The sequence below is a fragment of the Bombus vosnesenskii genome, unplaced genomic scaffold (assembly GCF_011952255.1).
Source record: "Bombus vosnesenskii isolate JDL3184/JDL3185 unplaced genomic scaffold, Bvos_JDL3184-5_v1.1 scf7180000013311, whole genome shotgun sequence".
NCBI lineage: Eukaryota > Metazoa > Arthropoda > Insecta > Hymenoptera > Apidae > Bombus > Bombus vosnesenskii.
In genome coordinates, this window is record NW_022882959.1 from 633,991 (window position 1) to 655,845 (window position 21,855).

At 36.8% G+C, this 21,855-nt stretch overlaps 1 protein-coding gene across 3 annotated transcripts in view; it reads left to right on the forward strand.

The window, feature by feature from the left end:
* LOC117234963 (ribosomal protein S6 kinase alpha-5-like) overlaps positions 1–21,855 on the forward strand; it is a 56,125-nt gene that overhangs the window by 22,941 nt on the left and 11,329 nt on the right. For all 3 annotated transcript variants that reach the window (XM_033496555.1, XM_033496556.1, XM_033496554.1), the window contains one exon: positions 21,208–21,282. In XM_033496555.1, coding sequence (XP_033352446.1) covers positions 21,208–21,282 — 75 coding nt within the window. The remainder of the gene's footprint in view (positions 1–21,207; positions 21,283–21,855) is intronic.

Consider the following 21,855-nt stretch of genomic DNA (forward strand, 5'->3'; position numbering starts at 1 on the left):
CGCAGTCTCGTTATTCAGAAACTAAAGAGTTACGTTCTGAAAGGAAAATGATTCTAAATATCTTTGAATTTATTTATATCGATCGATATTCTTGCTCTTCTCGTTGTTTATCGGTATGGCGAAAATCGAACGAATCAATGTCACCAAACTGACGCTACTACGCGATGTTTCATATATACAAATATATGTCGGAGATGAAAGGACATCGGAACTTTCCTTTTGGAATGTTGGGATAAACCTCAATAATCTAGTTCAGACTTTTACTATAGCTACGCTTAAGTACTAAAAATAGGCAATAGATTTAATGTTCTAATCTCATTTTACGACGATAGGCTTGGGCTCGAAGTGACGTAGCAGGTCACTGAACGTAGCCACGATCACGGGAGGAACGTGTATCTCGCAGAGGTATGGAACGATTATACGGCTTTTCTTAAAAACAAAGATTGAGGAATATATAAAGGCAGTTTCACTTGGCCTTTTGTCGAGTTCATGCAGATAAGTTTTACTTGTACGCGAAGTTATACGCGTCATACCGTAGACCGTGGATTCGTTATCGAACCTGAATTCGTTGTCATCGACATCCCCAGTCATCCTATCATCGTTATTATCAGCCTCTTGTATTGCCTACATTTGTAACAATAAACATTAGCTATATCCGCGATGATAAATTTGAGCGAAGGTTCATCGAACGCCCAAAATTCCAACCTTAATCCGACATATATATGTTCTTTGTCAATTTCGAGTATAGAAAGTATTTGTACAGCATTGTATTTGTTACAGCATTTATGTACCAACAAATTAGATCCAAGTATATCAGGTTCCGTACCATTCGGTAGTACTTTCGTACGACTGCAAAAACGTAATGCCATAAAAACGAAGTCTGCTGGCTGATAAAAGAACGTCGCGGTGGAAAACGGAGGCATCTAAAAATATCTTTCGTGGCTATTGTATTAACCCTCTACCTACGCACAGACCCCGTAATTAAACCGCGACAATTTCGATGTAAGAACGCCGCGAAAAGAACACGACTTTCGTCAGAAATCACGAAGCAGTCGGCTCTATCCAGACAAAACTGGGTCGCCGAAGCTTCAAAGAGAGATATCGTTCAACGAGAACTAGGATCTTCATTAAATATATCTGAGAGCTAGACACGGAGTCAGCCTTGATATTCGGTCTCACGCGGTCGATATCGTCGAAGTAGAATTTCCTTCCACGGGGATGGAAAAGTATCGAACCGAAAACGGCTTTCGCCGAAGGTTAGTCGATGTTACACAACCTCCACTATCAGTCGTTTTCACATACATATGTACTTGCATTTCCTGCGTCTATCTTTCGTCCAATGAAACGAGCAACGACTAATAATTTACCAAGTATAATTACAACTAGGAGACATGCTGTGACATAATGCTCGCGTGCATTGCTTAACAGGTGTACATGTCCGTCGTTGTGTTTCTCGTACTTTGTTTGAAGTAGACAAAGAGAGAGAGAGAGAGGGGGGGGGGGAGGGAGAGGGAGAGGAAGGCGTAAAAATTCTGAGTTGATAAGTTTGCGATATAGGGCTCTTCAAGATCATCCTAAGGTCAGATAAATGTCACTATGACCTGTGCACTTTGGTATTCTATGAAAATCTGAAACATCTCTCCTTTCTTATATTCCGTCGGATGTTTTATCGTTATCGTAGTTTTTATTTCATCGAGTTTTCGGGCTTTTTATGCGACTTTATAGGCAGGTCGGGAATTAATAGATGAAAGAGTATAACTGTGATGTGTGCTACTTCGATTAGATTATGCTAGGAAAGTTATAGTTAAGAGTATAGTTTCGATTTTATCGTCATGGGATTTTAAGTATCCTGTGACGTGTACTCTGAAAATTTACGATGAATTTTCATACTAAATCTGTTCTAGAGTTACTAATTACTTCTGCGTTTTATATCTTATTAGTCTCTTCAAGCTTTGTCAGTCGTGAAAAAAATTTGACGTTACAAAAATTGTTGTAACGTTTCACCAGCATTGCAGGTGGGTCGAGTATGCTTGTAAGGATATACCAGCGCGTAGTGTTCGGTATCAATGCTTCCTTTAAATCTACGATGAACTTTAGCTGCAATGCTGGCGCAACGTTGGAATATTTCCAAAAGGACAAGACGGAAGTCTCGGGTAATATTAATCGATTTAGCTCGCTAAGCGTAATATCGATGGTTATGGTCTTTGACTATTTAACTTTTTCTTTACTTTTAACTCGTTACCGTAATCTTTGGATTATATACGACCATAGTGGCTATTTAATCTTATAATGCATTTCTCATATTTATTTGTATTAAAAATCATTAGTATTCGATATTTCGTATTCTATATGCTTGTTTGTATTAAGAATCATTAATGTTTGACATATCTGAAAAGTGATACGACTTGGAATACTTTAATCCTTTGTTAGATAAATTACAAAAATAATATTCGACGATTGTTTCTTACAATATATCCTTTTTGTCAACGTTACGTGTTTGGTAAATAATTTTTCTCCCGAGCTGCCAAGCAATGCCCCAAAATATTGATTTTAATTGTTCCGAAAAATATCGATTTCAAAGACAGATTAGGGATAGACAGATAGATAGTTTTATTTTAGCCTGACAGCCTTGAAATAGGATTTGGATCGCGAATTTTGTAAACTTTTCGATATCGCACGTAGCTTGTTACTACAAATATCTGCCGTTATTATCAACGATAGTTTGGTTCTCCGCGCTTGATCGCAAGTACACTGATTATTATATTTTAAACTCTTTTATAAACTTCATGGATTTCTTGTTTATTGCTTAGGATCGAATAGGTTGTTCCTCTTTCCGATCACGTCGTGTCAAAGTGCATCCTTTTCACCATTAAATAACATCAAACTCAGAAATTCGATCAAATCGTACTGGTGATAGCGTTAGTGAAAATACATAACAGAAAGACTTTTGCCAACAGTTAACGAGTGAGATTGACAATTAGCGCGAAGAAGGATATGGAAAAACTTCCTTGCAATCGATCGTTCTCGGAACGATTCGATTCATCCGCGTGAAACGAACAACAATAAATTCTTTAATGCAACCGATGTTGCGTAATCTCGTTTTTGCGCAAGCGAATCTGCATGAATGTTTACGCGGCGATAGTAAACGACCATCGAGGACGATTGTTACAAACGGCTACGCGATTGGTCTTTTTTGTTATTGTTTCTTTTTTATTCTCTTATATTTGCTTCTTGATTCTTCGTGCGCAAGAATTAATGGCCGATATCGGCGAGCTACTTTACTTTTCGCTTTTTTTTTTTTCGCAACTCTTTATGGTTTACGTTACGCTCTCTGTTTCGATCATTCTGCCCGTATCGGTTTAGCGACTCGCGTTTAAGAACACTCTTTGGTGTATATGTACCTTTGTGTTTTCGCAACTAGCGACAGTATTCACACTGCTGCTCAAATATTTGGTATTAGTACTTTGCTGTTATTTCAAAGGATCGAGGGAAAAAAATGAAGAAAGCGAGACAAAATGTCTGTGGAAACGAGCGATACTCGAAATAAATTTGCGCGTTATTGTTATTCGAAATATCCCTGTACTTATTGTTTTTATTAGTATTGTTTATCGCAATTCTCGTCATTCGGCACAGGATAGACTCCGGTTTACGTCATGTTCGCTTACCACTGTCTTGCAAACTAATATTGCGTATTGAAAGATAAGGACAGAAAACGTACTTAATTATAAGCTAAGCGGTTTCGTAAAAAGCGTTCGATAGAAGTCGCGCTTATAGTTGCGGAAAAGGTTGTCGGCGATCACGTTCATCGAACGTGCATTTGAGGAACGTCTGCATATCCGATAAATGCCCATCGAATCCACGGTGGCGTCGTTGTGCGTTGATATTGATTTGTTGCGAATTTATATTTAGACTCGACGCGAACTTGCCTTGGAACGAGTTATTTATCCTTCGGTGTTTTCCTGTTGAGAGCGTGCTCGCTTACGGGGAATTACACGTCGAAAAGCTTCTTTATCATATCGTACCAGTTGTGCCCGTGCCGTTTATTCATCGATGGCTCGCGTTCGGCCTCTGTAAAATATCAGACGTCGCCTGTTCATTCCGAGTCTGTAACGTTTTCCACGTTTCTTTCTTTTCTTTTTTTCTTCGGGAAACAGGTCCTGTCGATGCACGATGAAAACGCGATTGTTACTTGCAGTTCGAGATGAAAGGTTCGGTGTTTTGCTGAAAGGTGAAGTATCAATTTCTTCGTTATTTCTTTCAATTATTCGCGTTATCAACGTTGAGAAGGAGAACACGAATAAAAGTAACTCAATTCGTATTAGGAATTCGAGACTGGTAAGATCGTTTTATCGAAAGGTAAAATATACGTCTTTTAACTATTTTATCGTTGTTGGCAAGGATATAAAATATAAAATCACGTAAGAGTATTCGAAAGTGTGGCCTATGAGAAATGGACGTATCTTTGCTGTGCAGTTTGTTTTTAGCGTTATTATATATCGTTATTCTTAGTAATTCTATTAGCATTAATGGAAGATGTTTCAGAGTTAGTTAGTTGTAAATATTGTTCGAGTTAAGCGTTTTCGTTGCGTAGGACATTGGTGACTCACAATGGATTCCGTTACTATCGGATAATATTTCATAATATTACTGGTACGTTTAGTGCCACGTGGGTATCAGACCTACTTAAAGGATTTTCGTTTAGATCGGATTTTTATTTATTATAATATCGTATTACAAAATTACAATATCGCAATACCTTCGCGCCCATTATTTACGATTCATCGCTTTCGCGTTCAACGATTAAGCGCTGTATTCTCATAGACCGTTTTACAAACTTCGACGCGACGCGTGATGTTTTTTACTTCGTTCTGTATATCTTTTTCATTTGAAAAGAATTCCTTTTTGTCGTCTCCGAACGAACGATATCGCGATAGCTAATGGATTAAAAAATACTTTGGCGATCTCTTTACCGTTTCATCGGCACATCTATTCGAAACTCATCGCGATTAGTATCGTGGAATTTACATTTTCTTTTTATGATCTCAAAATTTGTTACCATGGTAGTCGACGAATTGAAAAAAATTACTAGAAACGATCTCTATTTAAAAATCATTACGATCGATATTACGAAACTTGTACGAATTTCATCCTACGATTTCCAAACGATCACCAAGACTTTTAAAACCATTTCTTTGTGACATCTCTATCAATGCCTACGTTCGCAACAAGTACTAAAAAATGTCGTGATTGGCACCATGTAATTTATGCAAATTTCTTCTTCGGATCTCCAAACTGTAACGCTCGACGCCACCTCCAAAGCCATTTCCGCTGTTTCATCGGCGTATTTAGATCCAACTTACATCTTTGTTATCTCATCTTTAATTAAGCAAAAGAATACATAGGTGGTTGCGTGCGTATGGTGAAACTCCTGTGGGCAACGTCTGGCGGGCACGTGTGGGGGTACACGTGCACGATTTACCTGGCGACGACGAGGCAAACGGTGGAATGCGTATAGCGTGTAACGTAAGGCACAGTACCGTATCAAATAACGGTTGTGCCACGGTAAACCGACCGTGTACAGACATTTTCGCCGTTTTCACGAAGGGCGTATCGCTATTCGATCCAATTGGAAATTGTTTCGTAAAAGCCTTGTCAGGCGCAGGCTAACGATCGAACAATACGGTGTTTCCGCGATAATTGTTTCCAAAGGGTTAATTGGTCTTTCGCATTTCACAGATCTTTAGCTATGCACAGGGATTCTACGTTACGTACAAGTACAATGATATACAAAATGTCCAGTTTAACGATTCGTACTTTGCTTAGTGCATAGAAGGGCGCGTTTAAATACGTAAATATTATAAGATTGACTCTGTCGCGTTGTTTGCTTCGTTATTTTAAATGCCAATGTTTTTCTTCAAATATCGAAAATCTCCGGCTGAAATAGAAAATTTCGGTTTTCTTTGAATCGTTGTAATGCAAAATCGTTATCTGCTAAACATTTTCCTGGTAATGTGATTCGATTATCTCGTTTCGTGTATCGGTAAATACTTGCATGCTTGCTTGTAGAATATTGAAAAATACTCCCGTTTTTGCTTGATTAACACAAATAAATAAACGATACTAAGCGCTGTCATTTTATATCTTTATCTTTCAAATATGGACAATGTGGCGTCTACTATAGTGTACTATATGCCTCTTATCACGCATAAATTCAGTTCAATAAAAAAATCGAACGATCGTAATAGCAATCTTCGCCGATAATCGTACGCGAGTCCGGTCTTAAGCGTGCATTTCATCATTCAGCTAAATAGATGTTTCGTTCTTTGAAATTATACTTTGCATGAAACTTTGCTTTCGATCGAACTGTATTTTCTATTATTAAAAACTTCGTCAAGTTTGAAGAAACCATAAAAGAATTATTACTCGTTCGAATTTTATGCTAAACGTTTCGTTGAAACGTTAATGGTTTCTGTGCTTATCGAAACGAAAAAGCGATTAAGAAATAAAAGTTGCGATAGGAATAAAACATGAAAAACGAGCGTAATTGGTTAGGACTTTTTCTTTGCGCGGAAACAAAGATAGGAAGAAAGATCTTCCTTTAGGTTCAGCGAAAAGAAACATCACGATTTTTCCTTTTCCTTTCTTCGGGTTAACGTCAGTCGCTAAATAAAAGATATCGCTTATTGATTGTTTTACTTGTCGTTTAGTAACTACTTCACGCGAAATCGTAGTTATTATCGTGTCTTGTATTTACAAATAGCCGGCGTAGAATTTTAAATATGCAGAAGGAACCGATAACGACTTTGTTCTATAACGAATTTTCGCAGTGAAACTTCTGAAATATCGTTAAAAGTAAGTCAACCTTCTGAAAGATATTAGCACAGATGCGTAGCTTTAGAGATTATTTTTAATTCAAAGTACAGCGAAATAATATTACACGAATAGGCGAAAGTTCAAGGTACAGTTTAGAGGAACGAATATCCCTTTCGCGAATAATTCATCTTCAAGATCTCAGAAAAATGACAAATGTCTTTTTCTAAATTTAGTATATTTATCTCTGAACCACTTATGCCGGAAGTGATAATCATTTTTCTTCTTTCAAATTTAATTTTCATGTTTCGTACGTATTGAAATAGCTGCGTTCAGTTTTAGACGTTTTAACGTGTCTAGTATTCACGATGCAACTTCTGAAGTGTGTAGGTATCATCGAAGATAGAACGATCTTAGGTTTGACTACGTGTGTTTGGGAAGAATTATGAAGTAAAATGTTATTCTCATCCGAAGTTGATTAAAGGGTCCCAGAAAATCTTATTTCGCTCGTATAAAATAATCTCCAAAATGTTTCTAAGTATTAAAGTATTTGTATTAATTTATATCTGTTGCGTTCGTAGCCGTTAGATACTTTTGGGAATAGAGATTCTCTCGTGTTGGAAATTTCTTTCTTTTCTTCTTTTTCTTTCGTTCGACAGGATGAGAAGGTTTAGTCGTCGGTTAATCGCTGTATTACTTTCCAATCAGAGACGATGACCAGCAGAGCGATACGATTGACGTAGAAATTTCAAAATGTCATTAGAAGTGTTATGGGCTTTAAGATATCTAAACAATTCCACTTTCTTCGTAAACATAAAATTAGGGATAAATTTGTCGAACTCGGAAAAAGATAACTTACAAAGAGCTCTATTTTTTTTATTCAAATTTTAATCCGCTTAGATAGTTACAGCAGGAGCTTGAAGAAGAAGAAGAAGAAGAATAGAAATATGTTATCCTTGTATCCTTTTGAATATGTATCCTTTTCATATAATACTACACAGGTTTCAACATCCTATCACGCTTCACGTAAACATAAAAAAAATGTCATAAAAAGAAACAGACGAACATATTTAGCAAAGAAATAATCTAAGAGATACTTAAAGCCTTCCATTCTTCTTATTAATACATACGGTATTCTATTACCATTTCGATTCACCTTCTTAAAAAAATTATTTAAAGGAATTTTCAAGGAAACGTAAACACCCTTTCCATCTATATTTATATTTATAATATTACTTATATATAATAATTATGTCAATTAAATCGATAATATAAAATTTTTAAAAATACCTAAAGTGTTCTACTCTGTTCCAAATATGCAACAAAAATCAATGAAAATCTAACTGAAAGTTACGAAAGCTTCAAAAGGAAGACTGAAAGAAAGAAGTAAATACACGTAGAAAGACATAATATACCTAGGGAAATTAAATAAGTAAATAAATTTCCATTTCTTCTTTGTAACAGAAAGGCTGATGTCTGTTCTAATGGTCTAATATCTGTTTAGAAGAACTATATCGTCCAGTTGTTTCTGTACAATGGACTTGAAATAAATCTTAGAAGGTAATATATCGCGTGATATTAAGTGCACGTGTAGTTACCTTTCGTCTGGCGAAAGAAAGTAGTCGGTCCCGTTACGAAATAGCGAGTGAATGCCGACTATCTGGGTCAGACAAAAGCGGAACTTCCGCGACTATACTCGAGGGCTGCCGAACCGTTTAACCTGGAACATTAGTTCAATTTTTACGCAAATTTACCCCTATGCTTTTGTCATATATGTACCTTGAATTTCTCGTTTTTGTTATTGCTATTTACGCGTTCCTTCTTCATTTCGTTTTTTAAGAATAGGGAAACAAGAGAGAGCCCTGACTTTTAAGGTAGATCGTACCTTATCGTATGTTACTAAGCTGGAAAATAAATATTTGAAGGATCGTAATGGTAATTTATTAAATTATTTTTTATGCTTTTGTCATATTCCATAGAATTTCTCTTTTTATCATTTCAATTTACTCGTGCACTCTCCTTCTCTTTTAGGAATAAGAGGGGGAGGGGGTGAGAGAGAGAAAAAGAGTTCTTGCTTTTAAAATAAATTAGATCGCTTTTAGTTTTTAACTTTTAATTTAGCTTTTAGTTTAGTTGTGTCGATATTTTGTTAGTTCGATCTAGAATTGGTTTCTTTAATTTTCACACGTTTCTCCGTGTAAATTATTCCCTTCGCGTTTATCATATATTCCGGGATATTTATCTCTACTAATTTTCTAATTTATTCACTTTAAAAATACGTACAATCGACGATGTTATAAGAATACTCAAGTTCAATAAATTGCGTCAGAGTTCTTCCAAGAATTTCGATTTCGATCTAGTTAAGATTTTTATAATTCCCAAATAAGTTGAATCTTTGGTGTCGTTACAATTCGATGAACTTACATTCGACAAAAATCGTTTAAAACGTCGCAATGATAAAATTTCTTTAGTTTTCCAGGAATATTGTTAGACATTTCAAATTTCAATTTGTCAGCTCGTGTACTTATCAAGATATCCAATGACAGTGGTATAAATTTCCTGCAGGCTCTTCAATTTGTTGAGGAAAATGTGCGTGGTCAAAGAACTATGATACATACGTGTACCATATATTACCGGTGAATGGTACTTTCCGTTTTGTGTGCAGACAGGGTGAACAGACTTTGTAAGGAATCATAAATCACCTTTGTGAAAGTGTTGTGATGGCGTTGGGTCTGCGTTGGCCGACTACCCTTCACCTTCAACTTGCATGCACCCTTTGTAAGTGCAACGTGCTGTTGGTTTCCCGTATCTATAGCTTTCATGAATCTTTTACGACTGTTTGTACTCTCTTTATTACAAATTTTCCTGTGGTTTGAAAACCACTGAAAACATTTTTCCCATTTTCTTCGTTTTCAGCGGAGATATATTTTTTTCTATACTTTTCAATCGGTAAAATACTGTTCAGTAAAATACTTATTTTCCAAAATTTATATCAATTACCGTTGACAAACATCTACGAGATTAAATCCATAAGTGTCTTCCAACAAAATTCTCAATTTTTTCTCAAGTTTTTTGCAATTACACCAACTTTTTTTCGTGATAAGATTCAATTGGATAAAAATATTTTCCTAATGAAACAGTTCTTCCTATTTGCTACATCCTAATTGCTTACATTTCTACGGAAAAATATATTTACGCTGTCACAAAGAAAATTTCGATATCGGCAATGTCGCAAGAATTCTTATCCTTAAAATCCTTCGAAGCACATTGTGCGATATTTCCGACAAAAGAGCGTTGCCCAATTAAGATTCAACGCATCGGAAAAATTTCAACCGACCGTTGGGAGGAACGAGACTTCTCGGTCTCTTCTATATTTAACCGCGTCTCGATTTTAATTTCGGAATATCGTTTCACAATGTCAGGAACTCGCGGTCGCCTGCTAAACTTCTAAATCGAGATGTTTACTCGGCCGGATTTTAACACAGTCTGGAAAGTGCGTTCCTCTTTTTCTCCCTCATCCATCGAGGATCAAACGCGAGAATCTCGTCTTTTATCGTCGGAAAAAATGGCAAATATGTTTTCTCTCTCTCTCTCTTTCTTTTCTTTTCATCGAAAAGATTCTCGCTCGCCCGCGTTTTGAAAGGATTTTTCGAAACACAGCAGAACAACAATCGCGAACATAGAATGAGAGAGAGAGCGAGAGAAAGAGGCTTTCGGAAAAGTAAAAGGTGAAGCGCTGAACTGCAAAGAAGTCTACTTTTCACGCGCAAACGGGTATTTCGAGTTTTAACTTTCAGAGCGGCAATCTCGCGTTTAACTCATTCACCGCTACCGACGCATGTGTTGCGTCGCTTCAATTATTTGGGGAAATATGTGTTACAAGGTATTCGTGAAAACACGAATTTGCATAATGTATCATCGAAATAAAGCTGTTTCGTTTAAAGGTCTCCTTTTACAGAAAGAAGGTTTGAACGTATTCCGTCGAGTCAATTAGTTCGGTACACGTATAATTGGCAAATTTTCAAACTCAATTTCGATTTTCCAGGATAAAAATTATAATGAAATAAAAACGGCACGCAACTAACTAACATCCCAAGTTTACCAAACATTTGAGACGAATGCCGGGCAAGTGCTAGACACGGTCGAGTTTTCTTTCCAAAGATCGCACTGGTTAAGTCGAGAAATTGTTTCGAACGCGTTGCACGCGTGAAACTTGAACGAGTGCGATTTTTCTAAAAGGTAGACTCGCCCGATTTTTGCATCAAGGTTTTCAATTATCAGGCAGAACGTGAAATCGCAGTATGAATGGGATAGACAGAGAGAGAGGGGAGGACAGAGAGAGAGAGAGAGAGAGAGAAAGAATGACTGATACGAAGCGCGTGGATAAGATAGCTTTGTAAATATAGGTATTTGTAAACCAATTCTTGGCTGTAAGTTCGAATAAACATGTATGTTATATCATGAAGATAACTAAAGAAATAGAAACGAGATTTCTTATTAATACTTATTACACGTAAGGACTCGTACTCGGAATGTTTTGCTTTCTTTCTATGTTATATATGTATTCCATGTATTTTTGCATCTTCAGACGCACAAACAAGCGCTCTTATACTTGTAACGATCGTTGTCGTAAAATTACGTTTGAAGAGAAGCGTGGAAAACAAGGGACGAGCAAAGGGGTAAATGGTTCGCAACACGTTCGAATCCACAGGCTTGCGTAATCCGGATAGAGGGAGGTTAGAGGCTTGTCGACGGTGCTCGAGCTTGCTCGTGGTCGCTTTTACTACCTTGACATGGATTCTCGGCTGGCAGTCAGGGCCGGGGACGCTCGCGAAGGACCCCCACGTGTTAATTTCACGCGAAAACCCTTTTAGCTACGAGGTGAAAATTCGATCGTCGTTTTCGTCCTCGAATCGCGACACGATTTTCGCTTGTTACGACGCGGACGAGCTCTAAAATTCTTGGAAAACACGACGTTCGTACGTGCAAGAACTTTCATTGACCGATGGTCGATTGACAGACCGCGGATCTTTATGAATCTAGTAGGGTGGATTTAAGCCGCCGAAAATTTGCAGAATTCACGTGGTACATGAATATAGTAAAATATAGTTAAATGTCAAAAGCAAAGTGTTTATTATGATATTTACCGGTTCAAACTATTTAGTTTAGCGTACACATACACGCACATGCAGGTATGTGTGTGCGCGTGTGCAAGGGTTCGAACGAAATTGAAAGATATTTATATGGATAACTCGTTGAACAGCACAACGAACAGTTAATAAATATTCATTTACCGTAAAATCGTATTAAGAAAGAGAGGAAAAAATGTGGCTCTTATTGGCGAACAATGTTTGCACGTTTTATCGTAGAATCTTGAACTCTTTTTTATTTAAACAGCCCCAGCAAACACCTGTTGCTACACGGCGAGCGACACTGAGTAAAAATTCCACCTCAATCTCTTCTAACCTAATTCTAATAGACTCGATGCTTCGTAGTGGCGAAAAATGAAGAACCTCTCGCAGTCTTTTGCACGTATTTACATTCTTCGGACGCCAATCTATTTTGTTATTTTATTATTGTCAGTATATCATAACGCGTAGATCAAACCAACATAACACAGTAGCATCGTCTAGAGTCTAGGGGATGATTTTACGCGCGAGAAGAAATAGAAAACGTAGAAGAAAACTTTTTCAATGAATCTTTATTTATGTTTCCGTTCTATTCTATTACATCCTCAAATTATAATCGATTGATTATTATATTATTTTAGTCGAGTTTAGTCATCGAAAAACAAAGATTGTACATTTCGAGATAATATTTTTAGCCTGCACAAAATATTCAAGCCGCCGGATAAGTAGTTTTGTAATCAACTTATAAATAGATGTACAATTGCATACTCTACAACGACGCTTATACTTACCAAGCAAATATCTAATGACTAGCTCCTTAAAAGCAAAAACTCAACCAAACTTCTTCTATCAAAAAAAAAAAAAAGCGAAAAAATGTTTTCTAACGATTCCTGTGATCTAGGCTTTAAAAACTCTCGAACAGTTCTTAACAATTCCTGAAAAATTAAAGCTTCAATTTCTTCCCTCGACTGATTTTTTTTTAGACGTTTCGCAACGAAAATTTCACGAGATATTTGCACGAGCTCGTACAGCAAAGCGATACGTAATATATTTGTTACGCGGAATTGACGAAACCCGCACTCTGTACCTTCGTTCGCGTTCCGCGTTGAAGTTACGTTATTTTTCACTCGAAGGTGAGAAGCGGAGAGGATATTGTCGCGGGATCACCGCGACTTTGGACCGTTGTTACGTTCGACGAAATTTCACTGCGTTCACGTAATCGAGAAAACGAGGAAAGAGAGAAAGAAGACGAGGAAAGAAGGAAGGATCGTTGCGCGAAAGGCGCAGAAGTGAAAGCATCACTGGTGACGTTCGTTCCGCGAACAGATAGCGGATCTTAACTCGATTTCGAGGCTTCAAGGGCAGTAAATTTCACTTTTCGTTGATTTTCGAGGTTTTGACGTTCTTTTTCTTCCATATAATTGTGCAGGCTCTCGTAAGGAAAAAAAAAGAACAGAAACTGCGCTTCTGTCGTCTGAACAAATGCATATCTTCTTTTGTGCGAACATCTGTTGTTTTCTTTAATAAATCGATTCTTCGAAACATTCTGTCTAACGAAGCAGTGAAACACCAACAAGATCGATAATTCGTGGGATATTTCAGATTTTTGTACGATGTATCTCGATCTTTAATGCAAAATATCTCACGAATCATCGATTTCTTTGATACTTTCGATCTTTTCCTACGAAAAAATTAATCGCGTCAAATTTGTCGCACATTCCCCTCGAAATCGTCCAACTTTTATCCGAAACATTTTTCGTTTGTATAGATCGAAATAGATCTATCGATTGTATAGATCGAATCGAAGCGAATTAAGGGCCCATTGTACGATGGACATGATTTGGAAATTTTTTCATTTCTTAAAGCGCAATCCTACGTTACTTTCATCTTTGATCTTCCTGTCTCTTTTTTTTTTATAATAATCAAGGGTGTTAATGGCCATAGAAGATCGCTTTCGATCAATTATTTAATTCATTCTGTGATATTCGAAGATTCTTTAGAAACACAAAACTTTCTGTTCTTTTTATGACATTTAATCTAATCTTAATCGTGGATCTTTTTATTTTACAACGATTATTGTTCTCTCCTACCGTAACTCGTCTTTCTTGAAATTCTCACTAAGCGTTAATAATTATCACGTTAATAATATTCTAAATCACGATACTTTGCCGTATAGGTATCGAGTCTCGTTTTATATTGGACAAAGTAAACGAACCAACGAAAGAAAAACTTGACAATGATAAGTAAAAAACTGAAAATATTCTTCTTAAGGAGATCAATGTTTGTGTATTTATATGTTAAGAGTGTATAGTGACGACGTTAAAACTTATTAACTCGTTACCCAATGATTTCTTTAATAACTGTTTAAATAATTAGTAGCTGTTCGGTAATTTAACATCGTGCCACGTGGCATAACGTTAAAGCACGTAATCCCATAGCATTTTTACGTTTGCCAATCAGTACTTAATTTGAGTAATTGAGATTGAAGTTAGACTTCGAACTAAATTCTCTTACATTAGGATATCCGAAAAGTTTCTTTCTTTTTATACGGAATTAGTAGGTGCACGATATGGTTTGTTTTATATTGTTTTATCGAATTATGTATGATCCATTTTGTAGTAATAGAACAAAGCGGGTCATATACGATTCAATAAAATAATATAAAAAGAAAAATGCTGTGCATCTATCGTTTCCTCGTAATACGAAAGAAACTTTTCGGACAACCTAACAAGCGTGAGTAGTTGTTACAAAGCGAGAGGTTTAAAGAAAGTGAGAATACTTAACCTTTCGACACTTGTATATAATTTGTAGTATGACAAAATTACGTTGATAATTACACGAATGGGAAAAACGTTCATATTTCATTTTCTTGTCATTTCACCATCACACACGGCTCAAAACAAATAGAGGATCGTTTTTCATGTCTCTTTGACCTTTGCACATATTCATTTTTATTATCTCTATATCTATGTATATTTTCTTACTTTAACTGTTTTCCCAGCATTATATCATACAAAGCTATTTATAAATGCATATCACCGCTTCAGAATGTAGATCTGCGCGCGAAAACAATGAAAAAACGTCGTATAAATACGCGTCTCGCGTAGCTTAGTTTTCAGGTTACGGATAGTGAAAGAAAAGGTCGTTTCAAATTTTCTTCACTTTCGCTCGGATACCTTTAACTCTCACTCGCATAAACAAATCACAGTCACGAACGTGAAATTCGATCGATAGAAGTCTTCAATGAAATTTAGATAACGAACCGACTCGCGTAACGCGAATCACGGGCAAGCGAAAAACACGAATTAAGAAAAAAGAGGAGAGGAGAGGTAGCGACATGGCAGAGAAACGGTTTATCCATGGTGAGCCAAAGGAAAGGCTGCGGTACCAATAGGCTGTTTCATATTTCACGGTTCGATCGGAACCGAGTCACGGTTCGTTCGAGATCGGCCATGATTCGAAGTAATTTAAACGGAACACCGATCTAACGCTTCCGGGCTGCGCTTTGCTCCGCGTGTGTTCGTCCTTTCGCGGACTCGTTTTAAAAACACACAGCTGCATTCTAGCGGACCAGTATTTGCGTATGTTTGTGTACATGCCTACCCGCACACCTGCCGATATTAGCCGCGCCGCAGGTGCGTACAACTTTGCACACCGCATCTTGTACGGACCACCGTGCGCACGATATTTCACGATCTGGCCACACCGAGACGAATGACGAATCTTTGCGTCTCGCTCCCTTCGAATCAGATTGTTTCCACCGCAGATCGTTTTACTACAAACTGCTTTACTTGCGAGTAACAAGTGCTTCTGGCGAAGGAAATCGAGTCGATGTACAGTCGATGCGATATTGCTAGGCGCAGATCTGAAATTCTTCTTAAACAAAACTATCGGAGCGATTTTGACGATCATACGCGAGTCGCAATTTGTCATAGAAACTTTGTAGATTCGCAAACGTGCGTTTTCCAGTGTCTGAACGATTCTTCGCAGCCTCGTTTCTTCTTTTTATATCTTGTTAAATTATGCTTCTTTTAAATACGCTTCTCACCGCCATATCTTCGGTATTATGTAATACTATTTATCGTTTTGTGTGTGTATATATATATATATATACATGTTTATTCGACCTCAAAGCCAAGAATTGGACGTTTATACTGTACGTATATTTTTATACGTATATAATATCATACTGGTTGATTTTAGAGTTGCGAACGACGAGGATACAAAAGTCTCATAGTTTCTTCGATGGGACGTTAAAGTCGAAATTTTCCAACGATTTAGAGTATTTGTATTAAAGAAGACTGACAACTCTGACAAATTTTAATCACGAGTTTTAAATTCATTTTCAAGAACGTTTCTACTAAAACGTTGGCTAAACATGTTTGCTGAAACGTCGACTAAAAAAGAACTTGGTCAATGTTGATTAACACGAGGAGAAAAGAAGCAAGTGAAAAAGACGTTAGAAGAAAGTCTGCTGTTTCGTCTTTTTCTCGTTTCGCATGCAAGGCCGAGATCGTAGTCGAGCCGATTCGATAACCGAACTCGGGAACCGTGGCAAGCGTCATTTTGCAATCACCTTCGTCGACCTTGTCTGGCTTTCTTGAAATGACAATCAGAGCGTAGATACAGATGCCAAACTCGTGAAATCAAAATCATTGCTCCACACTTGTCTCTTCCTTTTCTTGTCGAAGCAATTTTCGATCAAACCGTTTCGAAATATCTAAAGTATCTTTGCGTATCTTTAATTCGCGTGCAGTTTCAAAAATATACAACAATTCGTTTGATTATCGCGCCTTCGCTGTATATTGGTAATTCGCGTCCTGCGTTCTACTTCGATGGATTCGAAGCCAATTCGAGCTTTTTCGAACATTCGCGTACAAATTTTTGCCGTCGTTCACCTCGAACAATAATAACTGCGTTTGCGTGGTGACTGAAATTTGCATTGCTCGTACAACGAGGAAAAAATATGCTGGGATATTTAAATACTTAATAATCTTTTCCGCGAATTGTTGTTAAAGCGTAATTAGTAATTCTTTCAGTCCGCCTTGGTTGGAAAATTTGTTAAACAATTCGGGAATATCTTGCATCGAGGACGATGGACTGTTGCGTCGAATTTGCAATACATTGCATACAAATGCGATACAGGAATTTGTGAATAGATAAATTCTTACGCGTACGTACTTACTTTTCAATTATTACGTACGAGCAAATACTTTAACGGGGCGTTAACCGATCGTTTACAAAAACGTAAAAAACGTATGTTCCTACCGTAAACGATTGATAGAAAAATTGCTTCTCACAGGTCGATAAGTGTTCGATTTCAAGGAGATTAAACGAACAACAACATCGAGGAATCCGTTTTGAGTAACGTCGACGAATCTGACAGACGGCAGAGAATGGCCGAAATAATAATTCCAATAATCGGAAAGGCACGAGTTTCATTGACTTCCACGATTAACTTTCTGCTCTAATTGATTCACATTTTCTACTGCGTAAATCGATGAAATGCGTTAGTTCCGTTACGAAACGCTAGGCCAGCGCGGACGTCTTTTTCCCTTCTCTCTTTTTCTTTATCGCGATATTGCGTTCAATTTAGGAAACAGTTGTGAAAATTTGTTGGATTAAATAACGAAATGGAGTCTCATGAAATTAGGATTTCTAAAATCCTACGTATTTTTATTCGACAAAGATCTTTTAATCTGTAATCTGGCTAGACACTGTAAAAGACTATTTTAAACGCTGCAATAAATCGCAGAGAGAGAGAGAGAGAGAGATCCTTGATTTTGTAATAAATTTCGTTCTTCCAACTCAAATTTTTTCCTACTATTAAACATTGGATGTTTCTTCTCTCTTTATTTTTTTTTTTTTATATTTAATTTTTGCCTTTCGACTTTGAATGGTATGGCAACTTTACACAAATAGCCAGTTTGCACAATACCGTATCGAATATTAAATATTAAATATTAAATATTAAATACAATCGTGATAAAATTCTTGCACATAAGAAACGTTCGATTTTGTCGCTTTCGATACTTTGGTTTCCTTCTGTCCAACTTTCGTACTTTCCGAGATTCTGCCGTAATGTCTTTGTTAAACATATTTTATTTGATAAGGCGCGAACCCATTTCGAATCGAATCGTTTGCAGACGACTGTTCTCCCACGATATTTAATTCTAATCGACGCTAACGTTTTATTTTTAACCTCGTGTTTCTTTACACAGCCAAAGACCACCGATCACTTTCATCGAACGAAATGCTTTCTAGGAAATGAAGCGATCGAGAGAATCTCATTAGCCGGAGATAAGGTAGTGCAAATGTTGCTTTAATAAAATTTTGATAAAGTAACCGGAATCTGAACTTTATCGAGTTGCTTCGTGTTTGCTGGAGGAACAATTTACTTGATAACACCATTTGGAATATTAAAACGATATTAAATTTTTATACACCTGATCGCGAAAGTATTGCATATGGAGAGCTTTAATACTTACGTGTTCATATTGTGTGTGTGTGTGTTACATTGAAGTTGCATTAGCGTTGCAGCGAGACACGACTGTCACAATTGCGTCAAATTCGAAATTAATCTTGAAATGTACACAGCAGTGAGAATAATGTAATTTATTTAACTGAGAATTCAACGTATGAGAACTTTATTCTATATCCTTTCCTTTTTACAAACTTTCAGACAAGCATAGTTATCTAATATCATCTTATTTCACATAATATATAATATAATATATACAATCTGTTTCAGCTTAGTTTGGACGATATTTATCGAGCACACGATCGTTTATTTTCCTACAATGATGTACATTAGCCAAAAGATATTTTCTACTAATCCTGCGATCGCACGCGCGAATAATCGTGGAAGTCTAAGAAATCTACATTTTTGCCAATTATGGGAATTATTATCTTTATTATCTTGTACTCTGCGGCATTTTCAAGTCTCGTGTAACGTTTCCTAACGTTATTTATTTCGTAGATTGTGATTGATATTCCAAAGAAAATGCTCGTTTTCAAATTAGAGGAACAAGGGAGAAACGGACGAATATCAGACTAATCGGGTGAGAAACGGGGACTCGCTTTTATTTGCAAATTTTCTTTAGGAAATATACCGCTAAAAACAATTCACGAACCTTGAATTATTATTATTTCTATCATTTTCTGCTGCCTTTGTAACTCGTCTGGGACCCTGTACTGCGACCAGAGATCGTAATTTAGATAATGTCGTTGAAACTGGATTCATGGGCTTATATCTGGCGGATTTCGCCCGTCTAAATCAGATTTTTACGAAATATTTATATCGTTACAACTGAGCGTGCCGCATATATCTTTTTTTTTTCTCAAATTACATACATTTTTCATTCTTTCGATCTTGCTCCAAGAGTGCTTGTAGAAAAGACTGTAAGTGCCAAGAAGCAAGTTCTTCGGGAGAAAAAGAAAACTTACGCGTCGATGTAGTTTAAATTCGTGAAAAAGAAAAGTGCACGTGTCGTCTCTTTCTCTTCGGTAAAGAAACTCAGTGGTTGTTCGTTCATTTACACAGACGACATAGGCAAAAGTCGAGAAACGATTAACTAATGTTTGTTGGCGTTTATATCCTTTTTCTATAGAGGCGACTTTGTGACACCTAAACCCATGTATTTTCTAGCGTTGTTGGTAACTATTTAGAAAAGGAAATTGCATTTGAATTCTATACTACGGTATTCTCATTGGTATGTGCAACATTTTCCAATAGGAAGTCGAAATTTTCCAATTTTAACACGTACAGTGTTTTCTACGAGAACCGTGTTCGGTTAACGATAATCAAATTTAGCCCGACTTTTATTAGATTCTGAAACACGTAATTCTCACTCAGCTTATAGCAAGTTAGATCCAAGAAAAATGTATTTTTTAGTTATTACGTTCGAGATCCGCAGGATTATCACAATAACAGCCATATCTTTCATCGACACAAAAGTGTCTACGTGATTGTTATTTCCGATCTAAAATTAAATAGGCGAAAAGCTATGCTTATTTATCGATATCGAGATAGTCGATCGATTATTCGAAAGTACGAGGAATGAAAGTTCAGACGATCGAAAGTCCGATTGGAGGCATTCAAATAGAAAGTCCAGTTAACAGTATTTCGATAACCGAGCCCCGATGAAAGTAGCTGTCCGTTTTCTGAAATCGATGGAAAACAATTAAAAAAACGTTATTACACCATCGAAATTCCACTCGTACAATACGGTATTTCTTTGACGAATGTTTGTAAGCATCGATCGAAAATTTGGGATAAATTCTTCGTTGCTTGTTTTATTTTTTGAGAAAATGGAGATATTAAGAATTTGATAAAAACTACAGAAGGTTAATCGTTAAAAATCGTCGCTGTAAACACGTTACATCAGAAAGTCCAAGTTTTGATAATGTCAACTCGAGAGGAATAACACAATGTTACGTAATATTATTTGATATTATAATAATTTATTCTTTCCTTTTAGGATACTACAAGCTGGCTATTACGCTCTTATTCTTACGTTTCTTACGCTATATTGTTTCGCTATTTTATAGTGCTCTGTTATAGTATTTGATTCTTTCTTAATAATCAGGGTGTGTATCTGTATGCGAATGTATAGCGTGGCGGTAAATGTTGTATAATATGTTACTTCATGATATAATAAAATATTGTCACCTGTATAAAATATTACTTCATTTATATGTAATTATAAATCAATTTTTCAGTGCAATTTATATCACTATAGTGATAACTGATACTCGCTTCTGTATACATATATATTTAATTCTGGAAAATATTCGACAAAGTTGCGAATGTAATTCAGAAAAGTTAAGACGCGTAATTGCACGAAATTGCAAAGTGGAATTCAACAAAACTGCAAAATATGATTCCACGATCATTACGATACTTAAAATTCTACAAAATTGCCAATACGCAACACGTGTATACTCTAAACGCGAAACATTCGAACAACATATCAAATTATTCAAATAGAAATACAAATTTCCGAATGTTGTTCACCTCGTAACTTCGCGTAATTCACAATACGATCTACGATACCGTTAAATTCGAACGACCCCACTTTCCATTCTCGACCTACGTGTCGCTTCTACCATTTCCTCTTTCGCGTATCCTAACGTTCCAATCCTTGGTCGTTCCTTAACGTTACATTAAGAAGCGATAAAAAGAGAGAGAGAGAGAGATAATAAAGATAATTTTTATTACAAGTTTTGTTAAAAACTTTTTTTTAACAACTATTTTTCTTTGTTACAGTAAACCTGGCAGACAGCGGAGACCAGAGGGTAGACATGACGCATTTTGATCTGCTGAAGGTCCTTGGAACCGGAGGTACGTGAACGAAATCCTTTATGGTAGCGATTAAAGTCCACGGTAGGACGTACAACCGGTCCCTTTCCCCCGTAGCTTTTCGCGCTCCTACCATTTTAGCGTTCGCAACCGGTTGATTTTTAATTGCGAACGTCTCGCGTCTTGACGACGCGACTATTTTCCCTTCGGAGCGCAATAAACATACCCATCGAACGTTTATTATCCGCCGATTCACGCGAAATAGAACGAGTTTTAAGCATCGTTTCGATCGATTCCGCGTGAATTTTCTTTTCTTTCGCTTTCTTCTTCGGCGTATGGGGTTTGTATAATTTGCCTGGTTCAGGGGCGGAAGATAAGCGAGGCGTGCAAGAATCGATAAGACGTTGGTGAAATGTGAAAATTACGGCAATTTCGTTACGAAGAATAGACGCGGGATTGTGCAGGATGTTTCGATAAATGTTTATATTATTACCCGATAGAGGAATACATGATACGAGATGCCAGTGTCTTGTTTCCGATGTAATTCAAAGTTTTTAAAAATTCTTCGCGTGAGTCGAACCGACGCGTAGTGTACCGTATTCGTTGTAAAAGCAT